The sequence below is a fragment of the Geotrypetes seraphini genome, chromosome 8 (genome assembly GCF_902459505.1).
Source record: "Geotrypetes seraphini chromosome 8, aGeoSer1.1, whole genome shotgun sequence".
In the NCBI taxonomy this organism is placed as follows: domain Eukaryota; kingdom Metazoa; phylum Chordata; class Amphibia; order Gymnophiona; family Dermophiidae; genus Geotrypetes; species Geotrypetes seraphini.
Genome location: NC_047091.1, coordinates 88153734 through 88177234, shown reverse-complemented (window position 1 = coordinate 88177234; position 23501 = coordinate 88153734). Strand labels below are relative to the sequence as shown.

At 43.8% G+C, this 23501-nt stretch overlaps 1 protein-coding gene across 4 annotated transcripts in view; it reads left to right on the top strand.

Annotated features, from left to right (window-relative positions):
* TIMM44 (translocase of inner mitochondrial membrane 44) overlaps positions 1-21515 on the top strand; it is a 109005-nt gene extending 87490 nt beyond the window's left edge. For all 4 annotated transcript variants that reach the window (XM_033953629.1, XM_033953628.1, XM_033953631.1 and 1 more), the window contains exon 13: positions 21107-21515. In XM_033953629.1, coding sequence (XP_033809520.1) covers positions 21107-21226 — 120 coding nt within the window. In that variant the 3' untranslated portion in view covers positions 21227-21515. The remainder of the gene's footprint in view (positions 1-21106) is intronic.
* Positions 21516-23501: the final 1986 nt, after the last annotated feature.

Below are 23501 nucleotides of genomic sequence, written 5' to 3'. Positions count from 1 at the left end.
AGCTCAGAACGGCCTACAAGCAAACATTCACAGTGGAGTACATTTGGACAGTACAAAGACTATACGGCAATTTAAGTACAGGATAAGAATGGAGAAAAAAGGGTAGAAGGAAGGGGGAGTTTAAGGGGGGAGTGAAGAGGTAGATTGCAGTTGTAATTTTAGTTGAAGAGAAGGGTCTTTACCGCTTTCCGGAAGGTCATCAATGAGTTCTGTAATCTGATTTGCGGGGGGAGTTGGTTTTGATTATCTGAAGTTATCCCAGGACAAAGCAGGCAGCATATTCTTGACTGATGGGTGACGGCACCGACGGAGCCCCGGTACGGACAATTTTAGAGTGATTGCACTCTAAGAACTTGGAAAGTTCTAGTAGGCCGCACCGCGCACGCGCGAGTGCCTTCCCGCCCGACAGAGGCGCGCGGTCCCCAGTTTCTTAGTTTCCGCGGAGCTAAGAAGTCGCATTTTTCATCGGCTGTTGAAAACTTTTCTTATTCGCCTTCCCGCTCGCGAAACCTTTTTGGGAAAATTTTTTTCCTTTATTTCTTTTCTTTTTTCTTTAAAAAAAAAAAAAAAAAACGAGTATTTTTCGTTATTTTTCTTCATTTCGGTTTTGCCCCGGCGGGGCCTGCTGCCACCATCGAGGCCTCGGCCTTCGATTTGGCAGAAGCCGTTTTTACTTTCATGCCCCCCCAGCTAGGTTTTAAAAAGTGCCAGCGGTGTGCACGGCCTATATCCCTCACGGATCCGCACAACTGGTGCTTACAGTGCCTAGGTCCTGAGCATCAGGCTTCCACCTGCACCCGCTGTGCCACGTTTAAAAAAACGTACCTTAAAAAATCGCCAGATACAGCAGCGCTTGTTTTTCGGTGCTGATATGTCCGATCCTGCGGCATCGACACCGGTATTGGCCCCATCTCGGTCGGCACCCACTTCGTCGACACCGCGCCGGCGTCGCAACACCCAGGTAAGCCGGCTAAGAAGCCTTCCCCGCTGGAGCGCCCTCCGGTCTCGATTGCAGCGAGCCCAGTCCTGCCGACCGTGTGAGGCGCCAGCGGAAGCGCTCCGCCCCTATCGAGGTGAGTCCCTCGACTTCGGGCTCCTCATCTCCGGGGCGTCGAGCGGCACCGCAGGTACCGCAAAAGAAAAAGGCGGTACCGGTGCCTTCTTTGGATGAGCGCATTGCAGCCGTCCTACAGGTGCAGCTCAAGGAGCAGTTACAGCAACTCCTTCCTGCTCTATTGGCACCGAACCTTCCGGTCCCGGTCCGGTCTGAGCCACCGGTACCGGCAGTGGAGCAGCCTCTATTGTCTGCATCCACTGCTTCGGTACCGGTGCACTCTGCCTCATCGATATCGATGCCACTCCTCGCACCGGAACCGAGGGCCCAGCATCAATCGGTGCAGACTTCGGCACCGTTACAGTCAGTGACATCACCCGGTACCGTATCTATGCGGTCTGGTAAGTCGGCACGCAAATCCCGACACCTAGAACCCTCTACTCCGGAGTCTCGAGACCGTAGCTCCCATATTAGGGACCCTGATCTGTGGGGTGACTCCGAAGAACCTTTTCTTTCTGAGGGTGAGTGTTCCTCGGATGAGGATGATCCTGCTGCTCCAGATCCATCCTCAAAACAGGATTCTACATCTTTCACTTCCTTCCTGAAAGAGATGTGTGAATCTCTTTCCATTCCTTTGGAGGCTGAGTCTAAAAAATCCAAGGCCTTCCTTGATGCCCTTGACTTTGATCAGCCTCCAAAGGAATTTTTGAAACTCCCTCTTCATGACATCCTGAGGGAAACTTTCTATAAGAACCTAGAGACTCCTTTGACCATTCCAGGAGCTCCCCCGTAAATTAGATTCATTATATAAAGTAATCCCTATTCCTGGATTCGATAAGCCACAGCTTCCACATGAATCTCTGCTTGTGGAATCTACACTTAAGAAGTCTGCGGGAGCTAGTGTATATGCTTCTGTCCCTCCTGGCAGAGAGGGCAAAGCCATGGACAAATTCGGTAAGAGGTTATACCAGAATGCAATGTTAGCTAATAGATCTGGTAATTATGCTTTTCACTTTTCTTTTTATCTTAAGCATCTCCTTACCACCATGGCTTCCTTTGAAAAGTTCCTTCCTGAGCGGAAACGACAGGCTTTCCACCACTGCTCGTCTTCTCTTTTCCAACTTCGTAAATTTATGGTAAGATCAATTTATGACACGTTTGAACTTACCTCTAGAGCCACGGCCATGTCTGTGGCCATGCGCCGCCTAGCCTGGCTTAGAGTATCCGAGCTTGATGTCAACCATCAAGATCGGTTGGCTAATGCCCCATGCCTGGGGGATGAGCTCTTTGGGGAATCCATGGACTCGACCACCCAAAAGCTCTCAGCCCATGAAACTCGCTGGGATACTCTGCTAAAAACAAAAAAGAAGACTCCACCAGCGCGGCCTTTCAGACAGCAGTCGGCCTATCAACGCCGTTATGTGGCTCGTCCATTGCCATCAGCTCCCCAGCAACCTAGGCGTCAACGTCAGCAACAACGACAGACTCCTAGGCCACCGCAACAACAACCTGTGAAGCCACCTCCACAGCAAAAATCTACGCAGCCCTTTTGACTTGATTCTCCAGGGCATAGCCAGCGTCCAAACATCTACTCACCTACCTCAACCTATAGGTGGCCGTCTCACTTTTTTCCTCAGCCGGTGGGAAGTTATCACTTCGGACCAATGGGTCCTCAACATCATCCGCCACGGCTACTCTCTCAACTTTCAGACCCTTCCTGCCCAAAGTCTACCAAGAGAGTCTGCTTCGAACACTCCTCAGTCTTCCCTCCTTCTCCAGGAGGTTCAATCCCTCCTCCTTTTGAACGCCATAGAGGAAGTTCCTCTAGATCAAAAGGGACAGGGATTCTACTCCCGTTACTTTCTAGTTCCCAAAAAAACAGGAGATCTCAGACCAATTCTAGATCTTCGCGATCTCAACAAATGCTTAGTCAAAGAAAAATTCAAGATGCTTTCTTTAGCCACTCTTTACCCTCTTCTCAATCAAAACGACTGGCTATGCTCCCTCGATCTCAAAAAGGCATACACTCACATACCGGTCAATCTGACCTCCAGACAGTACCTCCGTTTCATGATCAATCACTGTCATTACCAATACAAGGTGCTGCCCTTCGGTCTTGCCTCCTTTCCAAGAGTGTTCACCAAATGTCTGATTGTGGTGGCTGCCTTTCTACGCTCTCACCACCTTCAGGTCTTTCCTTACCTGGACGATTGGTTGATAAAGGCCAATTCATCTCAGACAGTACTCCTGGCCACCAACCAAACCATCCTTTTCCTCCAACTTTTTATTTATTTTATTTATTTATTTGGATTTTTATTCCGTCCTCCCAGTAGCTCAGAACGGTCTACAAATGAACATACACAGTGGGGAGTAACTAGACATATAAGTAGTACAACAGGTTTAGTGATTGGATTTATAGATTTTGGAGAGAATTAAATACAGGGAGAGTATAGCAGAAAGAGAGAAGGGGGAAATACAGTAGTTTAGTTTAAGGAGAGTTAAATGCGTTTAGGTACAATTTGTTAGTGGAGAGAGTAAGAGAGGGTTATACTGGAGATCGGGAAGGTGATAGGAGAGTGGAGCGGTGGGGCGTAAGGGGGGGAGATCAATCTACCCAAATCTCATCGCATCCCCACTCAGAGACTTCAATTCATTGGAGCGGTGCTGGACACAGTCCTCATGAGAGCGTTCCTGCCATCCAACCGTCTTCACACTCTTCAATCTCTATGTCAGCAGGTACTTCCACAACGTTCCATCTCTGCCAAACGCATGATGATACTCTTGGGTCACATGGCCTCCACAGTTCATGTCACACCCTTCGCACGTCTTCACCTGCGCACTCCTCAATGGACCCTAGCTACCCAGTGGTCCCAAGCGACAGATCCTTGCTCACGACACATATCTGTGACATCATCTCTTCGTCAGTCTCTACAATGGTGGTTGATATCCTCAAATCTCTCCAGAGGTCTTCTGTTCCATCTACCTCCTCATCAACTGGTCATCACCACCGACGCCTCCCCTTATGCCTGGGGAGCTCATTTGAACGAATTCCAAACTCAAGGACTTTGGACAGCCCAGGAAATGAAGCATCACATCAATTTCCTGGAACTCAGAGCGATGTTTTATGCCCTCAAGGCCTTCCAACATCTTCTCTTTCCTCAGGTTCTCCTGCTGTGCACAGACAATCAAGTTGCGATGTACTACATCAACAAGCAGGGTGGGACAGGCTCTCGCATCTTGTGCCAGGAAGCCCAGAAGATTTGGGCTTGGGCCACAGATCACCAACTATTCCTGAAAGCTATCTACATTCAGGGAGAACAGAATTCTTTAGCGGACAAGCTCAGCAGAATTCTCCAGCCTCACGAGTGGACACTCGATCCTTTAACCCTACAGTCCATCTTCGCTCAGTGGGGCACTCCTCAGATAGACCTCTTTGCAGCTCCTCACAATCACCAGCTGCCCCTATTCTGCTCCAGACTCTACTCTCCTCACCGTCTGGCAGCGGATGCATTTCTCCTCGATTGGTCCAATCTGTTCCTGTACGCTTTCCCTCCTCTGCCTCTCATGTTACGAACCTTGTTCAAGCTCAAGAGGGAGGGAGCCACCATGATTCTGATTGCTCCACGGTGGCCCAGGCAACATTGGTTCTCCCTTCTACTTCAACTGAGTGCCAGGGAGCCTTTCCTTCTTCCGCTGTTTCCTTCTCTGCTTACGCAACATCAGGAGACCCTCCTGCATCCCAACCTACAGTCTCTACACCTGACAGCTTGGTTTCTCTCGGGCTGACTTCTCATGATACTTCTTTGTCTCAGCCCGTTCGTTCCATTCTGGATGCTTCCAGGAAACTGGCCACTCTGCAATGTTACCATCAGAAGTGGACACGGTTTTCTTCCTGGTGTCTTCTTCATCAACATGATCCCACTTCCCTTGCAGTGGAGACTTTGTTGGATTATCTACTTTCTTTGTCTGACTCTAGCCTCAAGTCTACTTCCATCAGAGTCAACCTCAGTGTTATTGCTGCTTTTCATGAGCCAGTTCATGGAAAACTTCTCTCGGCTCATCCCTTGGTGTCCAGATTCATGCGGGGTCTTTTCAATGTAAAACCACCTCTCAGAGCCCCTCCTGTAATCTGGGATCTCAATGTGGTTCTTTCCGCCTTAATGAAGCCTCCATTTGAACCTTTGGCTACCGCTCCTTTCAAGTTTCTCACTTGGAAGGTACTTTTCCTTATTGCTCTTACCTCTGCCAGGAGGGTCAGTGAGCTCCATGCACTAGTTGCTGATCCACCTTTTACAGTCTTTCATCATGACAAGGTGGTTCTGCGTACACATCCAAAGTTTCTCCCTAAGGTTGTCTCGGAGTTCCATCTCAACCAATCCATTGTTCTGCCTGTCTTCTTTCCGAAACCTCACTCTCATTCTGGAGAACAGGCTCTGCATACTTTGGACTGTAAGCGGGCTCTAGCTTACTATTTAGAGCGTACCAAGCCCCACAGATCATCTCCCCAACTCTTTGATCCAAATAAATTGGGACGTCCTGTTTCTAAACGTACGTTATCAAATTGGCTTGCAGCGTGCATTTCTTTTTGTTATGCTCAGTCCGGACTGACACTGGAAGGTTCTGTCACGGCCCATAGAGTTCGATCTATGGCAGCATCTGCAGCTTTCCTCCGTTCCACTCCTATTGAGGAAATCTGCAAGGCTGCTACCTGGTCCTCAGTTCATACTTTTACATCTCATTATTGTCTGGATTCATTCTCCAGACGGGATGGACACTTCGGCCAATCTGTTTTGCAAAATTTGTTTTCCTAATGGCCAACCTTCCCTCCATCCCTCCTTTTGTTAGCTTGGAGGTCACCCATCAGTCAAGAATATGCTGCCTGCTTGTCCTGGGATAAAGCACAGTTACTTACCGTAACAGGTGTTATCCAGGGACAGCAGGCAGATATTCTTGCGTCCCACCCACCTCCCCGGGTTGGCTTCTTAGCTGGCTTATACTAACTGGGGACCGCGCGCCTCTGTCGGGCGGGAAGGCACTTGCGCGTGCGCGGTGCGGCCTACTAGAACTTTCCAAGTTCTTAGAGTGCAATCACTCTAAAATTGTCCGTACCGGGGCTCCGTCGGTGCCGTCACCCATCAGTCAAGAATATCTGCCTGCTGTCCCTGGATAACACCTGTTACGGTAAGTAACTGTGCTATCATGACAGCTAGATAGTTTGTGAAAATCCTTGGTGCTGGGGAGAGTCTGAAAGAAAGTGCCTTGTACTGAAAATGATGATAAAGGAAAGTGAATTTTAGAAACTGCCACTTATTTGGCTACGTGTATGCAGGCAGCAAGCCAATTGTGATTCAGGAATGGAAGAATGGTAGCTTGAGAATTCATTTTGAACTTTTCCGATACAATGTAAGCTTCCTGATTTGGGAGAATGAGGGAAAAATAGAAATCCTGATTTTTGAAGGTTGTTGCTATTTGGTTGTTAGGTAAATTACACATTAGGGGTCATGTAACTCATCTATATTTTAAATTTCATTGGCTACAGATAGAGTATAGGATCAAGTTTAATATTTTGATGTTGGCTTATAAAGCATTATTTGAACTACAACCCCCTTATCTTTCAAATTTAGCTTTATTTTATGCACCTAGAAGATTATTAAGATTACTGAACGATTATAGAGTAGCTGTACCTCATATAGCTAAGGCTCATCTTGCTTCAACTAGAAATTGTGCATTTTTTTAAAATTTGGTTCCAGTTTTATGGAATAGTCTACCATTGGAGTTGAGAAAAGAAGAGACTTTAAATTTTAATAGACATTTAAAGGCCTACTATTTTCAATTGGCCTTCTTACAATGACAGGACTTGTTCAGCGTTTTAATTTGTACTATATTGTATTATAATTTTATTTATACATCATAGACATATTGTAAAGTAAGTATGAGCTATGCTATTTTATATAATGTGATTTTCTTTTTTTCTTTCCTTTCATCGTTTTAATTGGGTTATTTTGTTAACCGCTTTGATCCTATTTGGCAATTTAAGTAGTAGATAAAGAATTTTAATAAACATGTACTGTGTATCCTTATGGCATTCGCTTTCAAGAGTGAATTGATCTCTCTTGCCAGGATATTGATGTGTGCAGGAGGTAATGGGCTGCTTAAAGAAATTTGCTATAGAGGTGATTTGAGGAAATTTAACTACTAACCTTGGGAAATAAGCTTAAGTACCCAGTGATCTGAATAACTAAAATTTGTGCCTAAGTTAATTGTTTTTACATAATAGGATAAATGGTGTGATGTGGTAATTGAGCAAGCAAGAGCAAAAGTGGAAATGTCCAATCAGAATGGTGCACAAAAAGTGTCTTTCAACTCATCTGATAAATCCAAATGTCTTTATTCATCCAAAATAACTCATTCATCCAAAGTAACTCAATGACTCGACATGATCATGTTTCAGCCACCCGGCCTGCATCAGGAGTCTTAGGAGTCTTTGGGTATCAATTGGATAAATATGCTCTAAAACACAACGATCAAACTGTTGCTCCGAATCTTGTGACGCTACAAACCAACACGACCTTGTAATTGACCATACCATGAAAAACCTGTTAAAAACCAATTAGTTTAATTGGTAATTTAACCCTTTATTTGGCATTGTTGCTCAGAAGCAACATGTGTCTTCTATGGCTCTTATGGGAGATCTGCATCTCAAAATGCCTGTTACTTGGCACTGTTGCTCTCATTAACCATCTGCTAATTAAAGAGTTAAGTTTATAACTATCAACTAACTGCAATGCTTATCTATTGTCTAGTGGCCAGTATTCCATGGCAGGCCAAGTTGTTAGAATTGGTGGTATATCAACAGTTTTCTGACTACATATTTTCCAGAAGTTTTTTACATACAACCCAGCACAGTTTCTGCCCATTCCACAGCATGGAAAATTTATTGTTAATTTTGGTCTCTGAAATTAGAAAAATTATGAGTTTTGGTAAATTTACATGGCTACTTCAGTATGATATATCTGCAGTGTTTGATTCAATAGATCATAATGTACTGTTGAATAGATTGATTGCTGTGGGAGTGGGTGGTAAGGTGTTGAATTATTATTTTTTTTTTATTTCTTGACTAAAAGAAAATATTGTGTAAAAGGAGCTAATTTAAATTCTGATTTTTGGTTGGCAGATTGTGGGGTTTCATGGGGCTCACCAATTTCATCCTTACTTTTTAACTTGTATATGAGCTCTTTGGGGGAATGGCTGACTAGGAATATTTGTCTTATCTTATGTGGATGATATTTTTATTTTGAGTCCAGCTTTAGAAAATTTTGAGGAGGCTTTTAGATTTATTCAGAATACAATAACATTAATTGTTGATTGGATATCTATTAATTTTTTAAGAATGAATAAACAGAAGACCTAGTTGGTTTGTTTTAGCAATTCAGAAGGTTTTATGGGTAAAAAAATAGTATTGTCTACTGGTGAGATACTTATAGTTCAGGAGAAATCTAGGGTTTTGGATATTATACTGGATTGTGGTTTGACTTTTGAGAACCAAGTTAATGAATTGAGTAAGAGGGTTATGGGGGGGGTTTTTCAGTTGTTCTGTCCTTTCTACTAATAGTTTTCAAACAACGCATACCTAAACAGGCTGTAGGCGACTTGAGGAAAGGAAGGGGAAAAGGATTAAGGTGGAAGGAGCTTAGGAGGACAGGGAACATAAAAACTTAGGCAAATTAAATAAGGTCAGGTGCCTAAGATGATCTTAGAAGATAATGATCGTGTGACTCCATTTTTAAATCAATTGCATTGGTTGCTGTTTGAGAAGAGAATAAATTTTAAAGTGGTTACATTGATATACTGTATAAAATGTTGTTGAATGGTATAGGACCTGAAGATTTATTAAGATATTTGAGGAGTGCTGTGGCATGTGAGAGACAGAGGTAATTGTAATGAGATACCAATTATAAGAGTGTTGAGAGCAATTTTGGGAGCTGTGATATTCTGAAGAATGTTGCAATGACCAATGTTCCGCCACTTATTTCTGTCAGATGGGATGATCAGTATCACTCAGAAAAGCACACAGACAATATAAAAGCATAGACAATAACCCTTTATTATATATATATATATGAATATAAGATTAAAATAGCTTCACCGTGATCCCAGGCAACTACCATCCTTCACAATTGGGAATCCCTGCAATTGATAGGTGGGTGGACCAAAGGAGACTGTTCCATGGTTGCAACGTCTTGGATTCTAATGTTAGGGGCAAAGTCCCGTTCTTATATAGGGTGAAAACTGCTGAGTTCATAGTTATCCAAGCTGATTCTGCAGTAATCAGCTTCCTTCACTACGACTCAGGCACGCAACACCCAGGTCACTGAGGTCACTAAGGTCAGGATAGCAGATAAGCAGGCTTGTTGCAGAAACCAGCTTTCCATCTGGTTTTACTGTCCTTTTGTTCGTTGTTTTTGGCAGCACCCAGGTCACTGAGGTCAGGATAGCAGATAAGCAGACTTGTTGCAGAAACCAGCTTTCCATCTGGTTTTACTGTCCTTTTGTTTGTTGTTTTTGGCAGCACCCAGGTCACTGAGGTCAGGATAGCAGATAAGCAGACTTGAGGAGACATATCACGTAGTATGCTGAGTTTGTTACCCCCTGGCCATAGGCATAACAACCAAATAGGAGACAAAGAAGATGAGAATGAAAGTGGGTTATCCTGGAACTGCACTGGAACTATAGGAGATGATTTAAGACCGCTGGGACTTCTACCGGTTGTAAGAGAGTGGCACTATCCTGTACAAAACACCTGCTCTATAAGGGTGCTATTTGTAGCTACTTGAGAAATTAAGTCAGATGCCATAGGGTCTGCTGGGCTAAAAATGTCATGGAATTTTGAGAACTTTTAAGTTTCAAAAGCAATTAATACTAACACTAACTGTCAGAGCCTCTGAGAAAACTGCTTCTTTAGATCAGTATGGTTTTGCAGGTCTCTTATTGTGAGAAGCAGCAGTTATAATGCTTTTTCCCTTGTCAGAATAAGTTTGACTTTTGGGAAGAGGGGTGTGTTTTGTTTTGTTTTTTTTCTGAAAGTTAATTCAAATTCACAGATGTTGCTTTCTGAAGCTACAGAAGTTACAGAAGGAGTAGGGAGTGACGTATTGGCCTCAATATAGTGGGACTATGACTTCAGAGCCCCCCCACTTCTCCTCCCCCCATTTGTAGGGTTCATGATTGTGGCATCCTGTGCAATTGTTTTTTGACTCAGTCAAATAAACAAAAATAGGGCAAAAAAACCTCTAAATGATCGAGAGTGGAGTGATTGAGAATGATATCCAAAATAACTGTAGAACAATCACTCAGGTGTTCATAATCACATACTTTCAACTGTATACAACTGTTAATGAGTTTTTATGCTCAGAGAAATGGAGGTGATAACAGGGGGAACCCCAACACTACCACCTCACCGCCCAATCATCACATATTCAAAAACTAGTTGTAAAACTTGTCACTGTTGTAAATGCCTACATTGGTGCTCAAGGCTACACTTTTATGATCTTTTTGATCTTATGAACGTTATGTTATTGGTCTGAACAGCAAACTTATCTTATAGCTTGCAGGTTCCGACGTGACACGTTTCGTTCCTGCCTCAGGGAACCAAAAGAGTATTTGAAAGTTTTCAAAGTATATGGGCGCAATAAACTCAAAAAACTGAACACTTGTAGCATATATCAGCTCATTTGTAAACCGCTGACACGATAGGAGGTGGTTTACAAATGAGCTGATATATGCTACAAGTGTTCAGTTTTTGAGTTTATTGCTTTGAAAACTTTCAAATACTCCTTTGGTTTCCTGAGGCAGGAACGAAACGTGTCATGTCAGAACCTGAAAGCTATAAGATAAGTTTGCTGTTCAGACCAATAACATAACGTTCATAAGATCAAAGAGATCATAAAAGTGTAGCCTTGAGCACCAATGTAGGCATTTACAAAAGTGACAAGTTTTACAACTAGTTTTTGAATATGCGATGATTGTGCGGTGAGGTGCTAGTGTTGGGGTTCCCCTGTTATCACCTTCATTTCTTTGAGCATTAAAACTCATTAACAGTTGTATACAGTTGAAAGTATGTGATTATGAACACCTGAGTGAGTGTTCTGCAGTTATATTGTTTTTTGTCTGGCTGAATTTGTTCCATTTGGTGTGGGATCCGAGATACTGCAGAGGAAACTGCTGGTGGTGTACTGACATCACACAACGAAAGCAAAGGTAAGAAACATTGGTCTTGCTTAGAAGGAAGTACTGCTGCAGAGTCTGGTCCAACAAAACAAGTCTGCACTGAGATAACCTGGAGGTGTAAAGGAGGCTGTTGGCATGTCCTGCAGATGAAACAGATTGAATGAACTTCACAGAGAAAAGCGGCACTTGGAAAAGTTTAATTAAAATCTCTCAGCACTCAGGGTCCATCAGATGTCATCACCTAGTTTATACCTGCATTCCCCAATGCTATCTGCAGCTGAATCCAGTTACAATCAGGCAATTGCATTATATGTGAACACTAATAGGATAGGTGACAGTTGGTGGGCAGAGGTTTCTCTTGTCAGGTTTATTGTCTGGCAGACTAAAAACCTATTTCCCAGAACATGTTCCTTGTGTTCTATTTCACACTCCAGATAACATCTTGATTCAGCTACATTGGCTTTCTTTTTGGAGATCTAAGCTCTGGGTTTTTAATCTTTTGTAGTCCAATAATCTCCATTGATTTTACAAGAGAAAAATAGCAAAGTAAACAGTACAAAACAACAATATAACAATAACCAGATAACAAGTAAGTCATGATAAGAAATAAATCCTACTGACTACAGTTTTTGGATCAAATAGAATAAAAGAATTTAGAAAACTAAATCAGTTCTCTAGGCAAAAATACAGTAGAAGTTGCCAAATTCCTCAGAATCTGTCCATTGTTCCACTCTTCTCTGTAATCCTGTGTTCATATTTCATTATCAGACAAACAGAATGCCACCATAAAAGCAAAAATCACCATAGCTTTTTGTTTCCATTCCTTAAGGACATTTACTAAAACAACCGCTATTAAGATGTCAGATATGTATTTGAGATTCATAGACAGAAAATTTGGGAGGCAGGTTGACTGTAAAATCAAGAATTTAAGTCCAGTCAGGTTTATAATTTAATAATTTGTGTTCTAGTGCAATGTGTCTAGTGGTCCTGAATGCTAGAGTCTTGTATCTGAACTAGCAAGTTGTTTGCAGAAAGCTGTCAATCATGTTTTCACTCCACCTCCTTCCCAGGGAGCTGCTCCTGACAGTTTGTTTTACGCAAGCAAGTTGCTCAGAAGTGATTTTTATCTGCTCAGTGGTTTTATTATTTTTGGGTATTTTTTCTCAGTATTGTTTGGAGGCTCGGTACTTGGACGTTCCCATTTGGTGAGACCTCTGCCTGGAAGAAGATGCAGACTTGCATGGTGGAAGTTTGCTGCTAGGAGGATCAGCCTTTGAATACACCTAGCTAGCCAGCCTACTTTTATGTTTTTTGAGCTCTGAAGACATCCCCTGCATAGCTGCTTGCCTCCCTGATCTAGTCAGGAGCTTCCCGACTGATGCTGTGGATCAGACAGTGGGCAGGAAATGCTACCTCTAAAGCTACACTAAGAATGTTTCACTTTCAGGGCAGATGTTTTAGGCAAGGGCTTAGATGACCTGATGGCCAGTGTGACATACTGTTGCCCCAAGTCCTTTCTGCACAGCAGAGCCCAGATAGCCTGAAGTTTGGGTCAGGGCAATTTTAGAGACTCACAAAGATTTTGTATGTATTCGGGAGGCCAAACAATGCAAAGACCCTTTCAGGGATCGCGTCATAGATTCAGCAATCCTCGGGGGTTTGTTCCTCACCTGTTACTAAGAAAGCACAACAATGCCAGGCCAGGGGCTGAGCTCCCTTAGAAAGGGGGCAGACTGTTGGCCTTTTGGTCGGTCTGGTCTCAGATTGGCACAGACCGCTGGGTGTTAGATGTAATCCAGTAGGGGTACGAAATCGAGTTCTGTGTCCCCCTGCCTGACTGCTTTGTGACTTCTCTAGCTGGCCGGAAAGAGTCCTCAAAAGTTCAGACTCCAGTAAAAAGGTTGCTGGTCCTTCATGCCATGGAGCAGGTCCTGGACGTAGACTTGGGCTTGAGCAGGTACTCCATATACTGCATCGTGCCAAAGAAAGATTCAGATGACTGTAGACCAATTCTAGACAGTCAATGTGGCTCTGAAGGTATCACACTTCTGCATGGAGACCTATTGGTCACTCATAGGGGGAATTTCTCGCCTCCCTCCCATTTTCCCAGCCCACAGGAGTTACTTGCGATTTCATGTGTAGAGCAGCACTTCCAATTTGACCTGACCACGGCACCTCATACTTTTATCAAGGTGATGATAGTGGTAGCAGTGCACCTGTGCAAAGCTGGGATTCAGGTGCATGCATATTTGGACGATTGGTTCATCAGAGCTCTGATTAAGGAAGAAGGGAGTTAGCGGTTTCGAGAAGTGGTGCGACTCCTTCAGGATTTGGGTTCGATAGTCAACTGGAGCTTAGATCTTCTTCCAAAGCCATGCAGACTGAAGCTCCAGAAGCAGATCTCATAGTTGCTCCAGAGACCAGCTCCCAAGGTTGGCATTATTTGCAGGTCCTGGCATCAAAGGCGGCGACCAAAGAGGTGGTCCTTGAACCAGAGCACACATGAGACTCTCTCCTTTCTCTCTCTCTTGTCCCCTCAGTTAGACTTGCTACAACAGCTGCTCCCCTAGCTACCTACAGCGAAGAGCAGCCTGTGGTAGTGGCTGAGGCCAGCTGCCCTTTCCAGGGGCTTGCCTCTTCACATCTTCTTTTGGGAGATACTAACGACTGATGCCAGCCTTTACGGTTTTGGGGGGGGGGTCACTGCAACAGACATGCAGTCTAGGGGTATTAGACTCTGGCTCAGTGGAAGTGGTCCATAAATCACCTGGAACTAAGAGCTGTTTGTCTAGTGCTTCAAGCACTAGAGAAGTCTCTGGAAGGCAGGGCAGTCAGAGTCTTCTTGGACAATGCAACTGTGGTAGCAAATGTCAACAGACAAGGATGCACGAGAAGCACCTCATTGAGCCTAGAATCTCAACTGCTCTTCTGGTGGGCAGAAACTCGCTTGCAGGCTGTCTCGGCTGCGGATGTAGTAGGAATAGAAAATGTGTAGGTGGACTTTTTCAATCAGCAGGCTCTCAACACTGGGGATTGGTCACTGTCTCCACAAGCATCCAAACGCAGTGAGGGGCCTCGACAGTTGAATCTGATGGTCTTGTCAGTGAATACCAAGATGCCTCATTTTTACAGCACAAGATTCAAGCTCATAAGAGAAGAGTTGAACATGTTAGTCAAACTGGCTGGGGAACAAGCTCATGTATGTGTTTCCCCCATGGCCCATGCTTGGTCGAATAATTTGCAGGATTGCGATCCATCCCGGCTTGGTAGGCCTAGTGGTACCCAATTGGCCTCACAGACCATGGTATACGGATCTAGACCATCTCCAGAGGGACAAAGGTTTCAGACTTCTGGTCCAAGCGGATCTTCTCACTCAGGAACCAGTTCCTATTTAGAATCTGGGACACTTTGGATTTACAGCATGGCTCTTGAGCAGACGACCCTGACAAAACAAGGTTTATTCGAACATGATCGTTACCACATTGCTCATAGCTAAGAAGCCATCCATGGTTGCAGCCTATAGTAAGACCTGGAAGTCCTTTCAGCACTGGTGTGCTGTGAAGGATGTAGGGCCTAGCAAACTCAGATTTCAGTTGTCTTGGACAAGGGGTTGTTTGTATGTTCTCGGAAAGTGCAGGTAGCAGGCCTTTCCTGTTCCCAAGCTCGGGGGGGGGGGGGGGGGGGGATGAAGCTCCATGGCCTCTCATCCAAATGTTGCCCGGTTCATTAAAGGGGCTCTGCAGTTGTGCCCTCTGGTGCATTCTCCTTTCCCTTCCTGGAACTTTAACATTGTCTTGCAAGGTCTCGGTACTGCTCTGTATGAGCCCTTTCCACAGGTGTCCCATTTGGATCTAACAGTCAAGACACTGTTCCTGGTGGTAATTACGTCTGCAAGATGTGTTTCAAAGTTTAAAGCTCTTTCCTGCAGGGAGCTGTTCCTTAGGATCATGGAAGCAGGGCTCTCCTTACACACAATTCCATCCTTTTTACTGAAAGTAGTCTTGTCTTTCCACGTCAATCAAGCAGTTCGTTTGCCCGTTTTCCACCCTACCTTGCCTGAGAAAATTGATAAAGCATTGCGTTTGCTGGATGTCAAAGTTACCAATGAGTTTCACATTTCAGATCACCTTTTTGTTCTGATCAGTCATGCCAAGAAAGGGAGGCCAGAATCTAGGACCTCAATTTCCATATGGATTAACATGGCCATTTCTTCCACGTATGTGGGCTATGGTAAACAGCCACCAATCGTGTTAAAAGCACACTCCACTGGGGGGGTTGCCGTCTCTTGGGCAGATACTAGGGCTGTCTCACCTGAGGATTGTAGAGCGGCTCAATGGTCTATCCTTCATACCTTTATGAGGTTCTATAGGGTGGATGTAGCAGCCAGGAAAGATGTTACTTTTGGGTCCTCCATTTTGAAGGCAGGCTCATTGGACCTGCCCTAGACTCTGGGGACTGCTTTGGTTTGTCCCTAGTATTCAAACGTTGCTCTAGAAAGAAAGATTTGGTTCTTAACTAGGTAATCTTTCTTGTAGGTGTGTCTAGTGGTCCTTGACATGCATAACCTGGACATACAGATGATTCAACTAGACACTACAGACCTATATTCTCACTTGTGTATGCTGGACACTACAGACCTATATTTTCCCATAGCCAGGCCCAGCCTGTACCTTGCTGTCTGTAAACATCTGCAGCCTTTGCAATGCTAACAATGATGTTCTTGTTTCCATTCCCTACTGGGAGAATATCCCTTCAAGGTTCTGCTGAACTGTTATCAGTGCTGTATGACTTCATATGCCAGGCACCCTAGAAAGCCATAAAACTTTTATAATGAGCAAGGAGCCCTGCTCATGTGGGTGTAACGAGATGAAAGAACTTGGTACCAAAACATTTGCTCCCTGTCTCTGAACCAAGCTATGGGAACCAAGCAGCTGGATTGTTGAAAGGTCACCTTTGCCAACTTTCAGCTTACAAGGACGCCATCCCGAATATGCACAGAATTGTAAAATCACTAATTAGCATCTACATGTCTCAGTGCTGAAAGAAGAAAGTTCACCAAGAGTTCTCTGTTTCTGCAAGGCCCCCCCTTTTACTGGGGAGGGGGGTGGAGGTGAGAGAGGCGTGGACTGAGAGGAGGAGTTATCTATACATTATTTTATGTACCAATAGGGAATTACATAACCAGAATTCGGGGATGGACTTTCTTGGAACAAAGGAAGAATTGCTCTGTATAATTGCTCTGTATAAAAAAACACGTATATTTTAGGTAGAGCCAGAGAGATTCACTTACTTATGCTACGGGGAACTGCTAGCCCCCTGCTAAGCATATGGGTGCAAATTCTTCTCTCCATTGCATATTCTGAACTGACAATACATTTTTCTAATATGCTTTTGCTGCTGTAATACTTATAGTTTTCATACTAACAATAAACGAATATTGTCTGTTTTGGAAGATACAATGCCGTCTTGTAGTTATTCCAATGAGGTAAACAAAGCAACCTTTACTTCATCCTGAAGCCCCACCCTGTGTTATAGGCTTTGCCTGCCTTCTTCCTTTCTAACTTCTTAAAAATATTAGATTGTTCTATATTTCTACTTTCCTTCCATTGATTTTTGGACTCAAAGTATAATTACCTTATAACTTCTGACTCTGTTGATTTGTTCTGCATGTAATTATACAGACATAACTTAAGCTATGCAGAATTTGTCTGAAGCATATTGGATGGTGCATTCTGCCTTTACAGGTCTCATGTAGATCTGTTTCTCGGCTCATTTCAAGGAATAAAAAATGGTTTTCCCAAGTTGATAATTTTACAAGAAAATTTCTTCCAGGAATTTGTCCAAACCTCTTTTGGAAGCCTACAGTTGACTGTCTCCATCAACAAATACCACAGTTTAATTATGCACTAGAGGAAAAAAAATATGTTGTTTTCAATCAGTTGGTTGTTCATTTCAGAGAGTGTCCTCTGTTTTACTGTCCAAAAGACTAAAAACCACTCCTTATATAACCATTCCACAGCACTCTTGATTTGATAAATTTCCATCATAACCTTTTCTTCATCATCTTTTTTTATTTTTCTACAAAACCCTAACAGGTTTTTTTTTTCCTTTTCATAGGAAAATATGCCATCCCCTTCAGCATTTTTGTTGTTGTTTGAATCTTTTCAAATTCCTCTATATACTTTTTGAGAGAGGGTGACCAAAACTGCACTCTGCATTACAGGGACCTATACAAAGGCATAATGATATTCTGTTTACTTTTCTACTTTTTTTTTTTTTAATTCCTTCCTATTTACTGCTTGTTTTGCAGCCGTGGCACTCTGAGCTGAAAATTTCAATGAACTATCCACAGTGTTGTGATTCCTAATGTGAAACTTATCATTCTGTACTTGTATTACTTTGTACTGGTTTACTTTACATTTAATCTGCTGTCGTTGTACCATTTAGATGCCTGGTATTCTGGTGTCACATGGTTCTTCTGCAGTTCCTAACAGTTTCTCTCAGGAATTAGTTACCCCTCAGCATCCACCTTGAAACCTGTTGAAAAACTTGAGGTTGCCCTAAAAATGTTTTGAGTTTATTCAACCATTTCCTTTGGATTAGTGGCATGGGAGTCATCGGCGTTGGTGGTTAGCCACTGTTTATCTCCCTTCCTCCTACCTGTCTGTATGAGTCTTAAGTTCTCAGAATTCTCCTTCTCACCGTTCCTTCCCTTATGATTAGTTATTGCGGTGTTTGTTGATATTTACAATATTTAATTTGAATTTCATAACCCAGGCCGCCTTCTATTCCTCTCCATGGGATTTCTTTACCACTTCATTTTTTTGGTTTATCATAAACCACTTAGGGCTGGATGTAGAGAACTCCAGCAATGTGGTGGAAAACATTGCGTTGGTAGCGACTTTCAAAACAGACAGCTCAACACAAACAGCATGTAAATTATATGTTCGCCTTTTGTGCTGAGTACTGTAGTGAAATTGTGAGGAGCTGTGCCTGAGCATAAGAGCTGAGCGGTAGGTGTAGTTCTTGTGTGCAGGCCCAGTAGAGTGCAGGGCTGTGATCACAGGAGCTCCAGTCCAGAGGTAAGCAGCAGCAAGAGCAAAAAAGAAAAAAAAAATTCCAGCTGTACCTGAAGTCTCTTTCACTACAGCAAGTTTGGAAGGGTATTTTTGTGTGTATACTTCAGTGATTTTAGACATGGCTGTTAGTTGCAGGACACAAACGCACATCAGAATTTAAAATTTAACTAATCTGCTGTAATTCAAGTGAACTGCTCCTACTACAGAAGTCACCGACAGCTTCAGACCTGCTGGAAAAGTTTGCACTGTAAAAGGTGGACACTCTTTTCTGAGCATTACACATAGTGCTCATTTTAATACTAATGAGCACCTTGTGATTCATTTGCATAGCTACCACGATTGGTTAAAGCCCTATTGTGCATCAGAGGCTAAGCTAACTTGCAATTAAGTCTGGCTACAACCAGACTTAACTTGCATGGTAAGCTTTTGAGCATCGTGGCCTTAGACTAGGCATTCCTTATTATTTTGTGGTATGTGAGTGAATAGTTTGTCTTGTGCAAATTCTGTTGTGCCTTTCTCAAGTTCAGTTTTTGAATGTAAAATGTCACAGATCCCAGTCCAAGCCCTTGAACTTTTTTCATTTTGGGAAATAGACTATTAGAGAATGACACGGGGAGCGATCCCCGCAGGGAGCTGCGGCGTGGCTGCGGTTTGGCTGCGGGTTATGGAGACTCCAAAGCCAAATCGCTGCAGACACGGGGACAAAAGTTTTCACCGCCCGCAAAAACGGTGAAAAGATTTGTCCCCGCAGGCCAATGTACCCCCTTCTAGGAACCGCTATTTACCTGTGTTTCACCGTGCTCCTCATTTGTCAGATCAACCCTTCCTGCCAATAGAACCCGCCCCCCCCCCCCCGACGATCGCCGGCAGGAAGGTGCTCAGCCCTTCATGCCGACAGAACCAGCCCTCCCCAACGATCGCGGCAGGAGGGTACCCATCCCCTCCTGCCTACCCCAATTGCCCCCCCGACGATCGCAGCAGGAGGATATCCAACCCCTCCTGCCAGCTCCCCAACAGCCCCCCTATGATCACTGGTAGGAGGGTGCCCAACCCCTCCTGCCGGCACCCCCAACGGCCCCCTATATCGCCAATAGGAGGGTGCCCAACCCCTCCTGCCGGACCCTCCCCCAACAAACCCCGCCATCCCGAAACACCACCCTTAGTCTTACTTTCCAAGTTGGACCGGACAGCTCCTCGCTCGTCTGGCCAGCAGGCCTGCCTCCGTCCAAATGAGGCGGGCCCGCCCCTCCCCTCCCCTGCCTAACCCACAGGATCCTAGGGCCTGATTGGCCCAAGCACCTAAGGCCCCTCCTATAGCGGGAGTGGCTTTAGGTGCCTAGACCAATCAGGCCCTAGGATCCTGTGGGTTGGGCAGGGTAAGGGCGGGCCCGCCTCATTTGGACGGAGGCAAGCCTGCTGGCCATACGTGTGAGGAGCCGTCCGGTCCAACTTGGAAAGTAAGACTAAGGGGGTTCCGGGGCGGGAGGGTTCGTTGGGGGGGGGGTCCAGCAGGAGGGGTTGGGTACCCTCCTGCTGGCGATCTTAGGGGAGGCCATTGGGAGGACCGGCAGGAGGGGTTGGGTACCCTTCTGCTGCGATTGTCGGGAGGGCCGTTGGGGGGGGTCTACAGGAGGGGTTGGGTGCCCTCCTGCCGTGATCGCTGGGGGGAGGGGAAAACTGTATGAAAAATAACTATTTTAAATTTAGTGATCAAAATGTGTCAGTTTTGAGAATTTATATTAATTAATTTTTTCTCTGCGTGTTTTGTTTTTGTATAGTTATTAACTAATATTTAACTAAGTTTTAAAGTTTTAAAGAATGTTTCCTTTATACGTAAATAAAGAAAAGTATATAAAATCGTACCCGTTTGAGGCTTTTATGTATGCAGCGGTGACGGTGACGGGGCGGTGAATGGGGTTGCAGTGGCGGTGACGGGGCGGTGAATGGGGTGGCAGTGGCGGTGACGGGGCGGTGAAGGGAATGGCGGTGACGGGGCGGTGCAGAGGATGGTGAGACAGGGCGGTGACGGGGACCAATTTTTTCACCGTGTCATTCTCTATAGACTATTTAATCCTCTCTCTGTTTTCTGCCTTTTAGCTAGATTCCAGGCCATAGTAGGGTATTTCTCCCTAGCTCATGATTTTAATTTCCTGAGAAATATTTCTTGAGAGACTTTTGTGAAAAGCTTTCTGAAAATACACTATATCAACCGACTGACTTTTATCCACATATGGTATTTTATGTATTCAAAAATTAAAATATATCAGTTAAGACAAGACTTCTGTTTCTATACATGTACTGACTCCTTCCTATTAAGTTGTCTGTCTATAACAGTGTCTCACAAACTTTCCAGCTGGCAGCACACTAAATCTAGTGCCCCAGCTAGAAGGCACCCGGAAGTGGATTAACACGGATGTCATCGCATCGATGTCTGCGTATGTGCTGAGGCCCATCTGGCCCCAACCCTTCGGTGGGAGGGATCTGGGAGGTGCGGGGAGAGGAGGAGAGATGCCGACTAGGAGGAGAGTCGTATGTGCCGTCTGACTTCCTGCAGGGCGTGCCTCTTGCCGTGAGACGCACATCCTGTAGACAGTCAGCCGGTGTAAATGACTCTCCTCTTCGCCAGTATGTCACAGCACCCCTGAAATCTCAGGAGACACACTGGTGTGCCGTGGCACACAGTTTGCGATATACTGGTCTATAACATGGTCAATAATTTTATTTCTCTGTTTTCCTTCTCTTTCAGGACAAGGTATTGCGGATGCTATATGTCTGGGCTCTGTGCAGGGATCAGGACGAACTTAATCCCTATGCTGCTTGGCGCCTTTTGGACATTTCTGCCTCTAGCTCAGAACAGATTCTTTGATAGGAGCTGTACCTGGGCAAGGACTGCTGGATGTCCCTACCTGATGTGGCCTGCCACATACCTGCATGTGCAGTGTCGGTGATGAGGCATGGCCTGTCCACGTGCTTGTGTGGAGAGGCGTTCATGAGCGATTTGCCTCTGTGAGCTGTAAGGGTCTGCCTCTTCAGCTTTGGGGACAGGTGCCTAACAAAACATTCTATCATGTTGCAAACTGTTTATTTTAAGCAGTTTCAGCCTGAGACTTAACCATCTGAAGTTTTCATTTTAAAGATATTTTATTGCATTCAGTGAGGATGTCTGTTTTGTTTTGATTTAAGATTTTTGATTTCTCATTGAGGTTGCCCTAGCACTCAAACTTATGAGTGGCTGAGGACACTTTCCAGTACCAGCGAACCGGCCAGTTCATTCCATCTTGGAGGAGGCTTTACAACTATTTCTGACATGCTAGATTTGAGCAGAGCATTTGGTTGTAGATAGATACATTGAAATTACTGATGTCTGGATTTGCTGTCCTTTTGAGAAGGGAACTTGAAACTCTATCTTCAGTCAGTAGAGGAGTGCATACATGAAGCATTGGTGAGATGTGTTGGCATTGAATGACTGAGTGTGTTAATGTGTGTGCTAATATGAATAACTACAGTATTGCAAAAGGTGAAGTGGGGAAATATAAATAAAGTAGTGCAAAAGAACTCCACTTAAAAGGTAGCTGAGTCTGCTCAAATGGAATAAAAAGCCTCAGGTTTTATTGGCAGAGCTCAAACTCAAACCACCACTTCCACATCATTGGCTAAAAAGCTTCCATAGAGTGACAGCTCACTGCTGAGGTTTAAAATAATTGAAGACTGAGATATTTTGCAACTGAAACCACTGTGAGTGTTTAAAGCAGTCTGTTAAAATGCCTTTTTAACAGACTGCTTCAAACACTCACAGTGGTTTCAGTTGCAAAATATCTCAGTCTTCAATTATTTTAAACCTCAGCAGTGAGCTGTCACTCTATGGAAGCTTTTTAGCCAATGATGTGGAAGTGGTGGTTTGAGTTTGAGCTCTGCCAATAAAACCTGAGGCTTTTTCTTCCATTTGAGCAGACTCTCAGCTATCTTTTAAGTGGAGTTTTTTTGCACTACTTTATTTGTGCTAATATGAGCCAAGCTTAGCTGTCTTTCATAGACCATTGAGGAGGGCAATTTTAATAAAAAACTTAGCAGAGCCTACGGTCAAAATGGGTGCAAGAGTTTTCCCCAAAGGTAAAGTTGACACTGTTTCCTGTTGCTAGCAATACTCTACTGAAAAGGATAAAAACTAACCTCGGCGCATTCTGTTTAGGCTGGTATTCTCTAAGGTGATCCTGTTTGAAATATATCCATTACCCAACTGGAAATAGAGCACAGAGAGGACAAGCATAGGGAAGACCAGGATGTTTATTTTTACTCATAGAAGAGGATAGAAGCACTGCCTGGAAATTGCAGCTGCCCAAATTAAGGAAGGGAGAAGGATGCAAACTCTCCAATAAATCAAGAAGCTGGCACTTATTTCTGGCACTACATACTAGTGCCTTTCTGCATCCTGATTTACCAAGTTGCTAGAAGACTTTCATGCGAATATTTTACTATACTTCACTATCCTGTTTGTTCAAATTAGTGCCATTTCTTTCCCAACAATGCAGTTCTCAATTCAAGGAACTCTCTCCTCTGTAGCAACAAATGAAATATGTGTCAGGGTGAACAAACAATCCAACTAAAGAGAATTATTTCTAAAATGAGGCTTTCTTTTTTAATTTTTTTTATTTATAACTACTTTCTTATTACAATCAAGCATAATAATTACAACTTGAATACAGATCAATCTCATCATAATGGAAACAAAATTCATAAAAAGGAAACAATAGTATTAGGATATTTAGTCCACAATATTTGAGAAAATGAACAGAAAATTAAACCTCAATTAGAATTAACATACAATATAAGGAAGCGGTAATACTCTGCATTTCCTAAAGCCGGTAGAACAAGTTACACATCATTTGTTACGGATACTCCTCTTTCCTTTGATTCAATAAACTTTATTAGCTTTTTGGGCTAAAAAAAGGAGATTCGTGGTCTGATAAGTAATAAAATATTTTACTGGAAATTTTAACAAAAATATTCCTCCCAAGGCCAGGATTCTTGGCCTTATTGCCAAGAATTGCTTTCTCCTCTGGGATTTTTGAGACATGTCTGGAAATATATGAATTTTAGAGCCCAAAAACTGATCATTTAAATGCTGGAAATACAATCGCAAT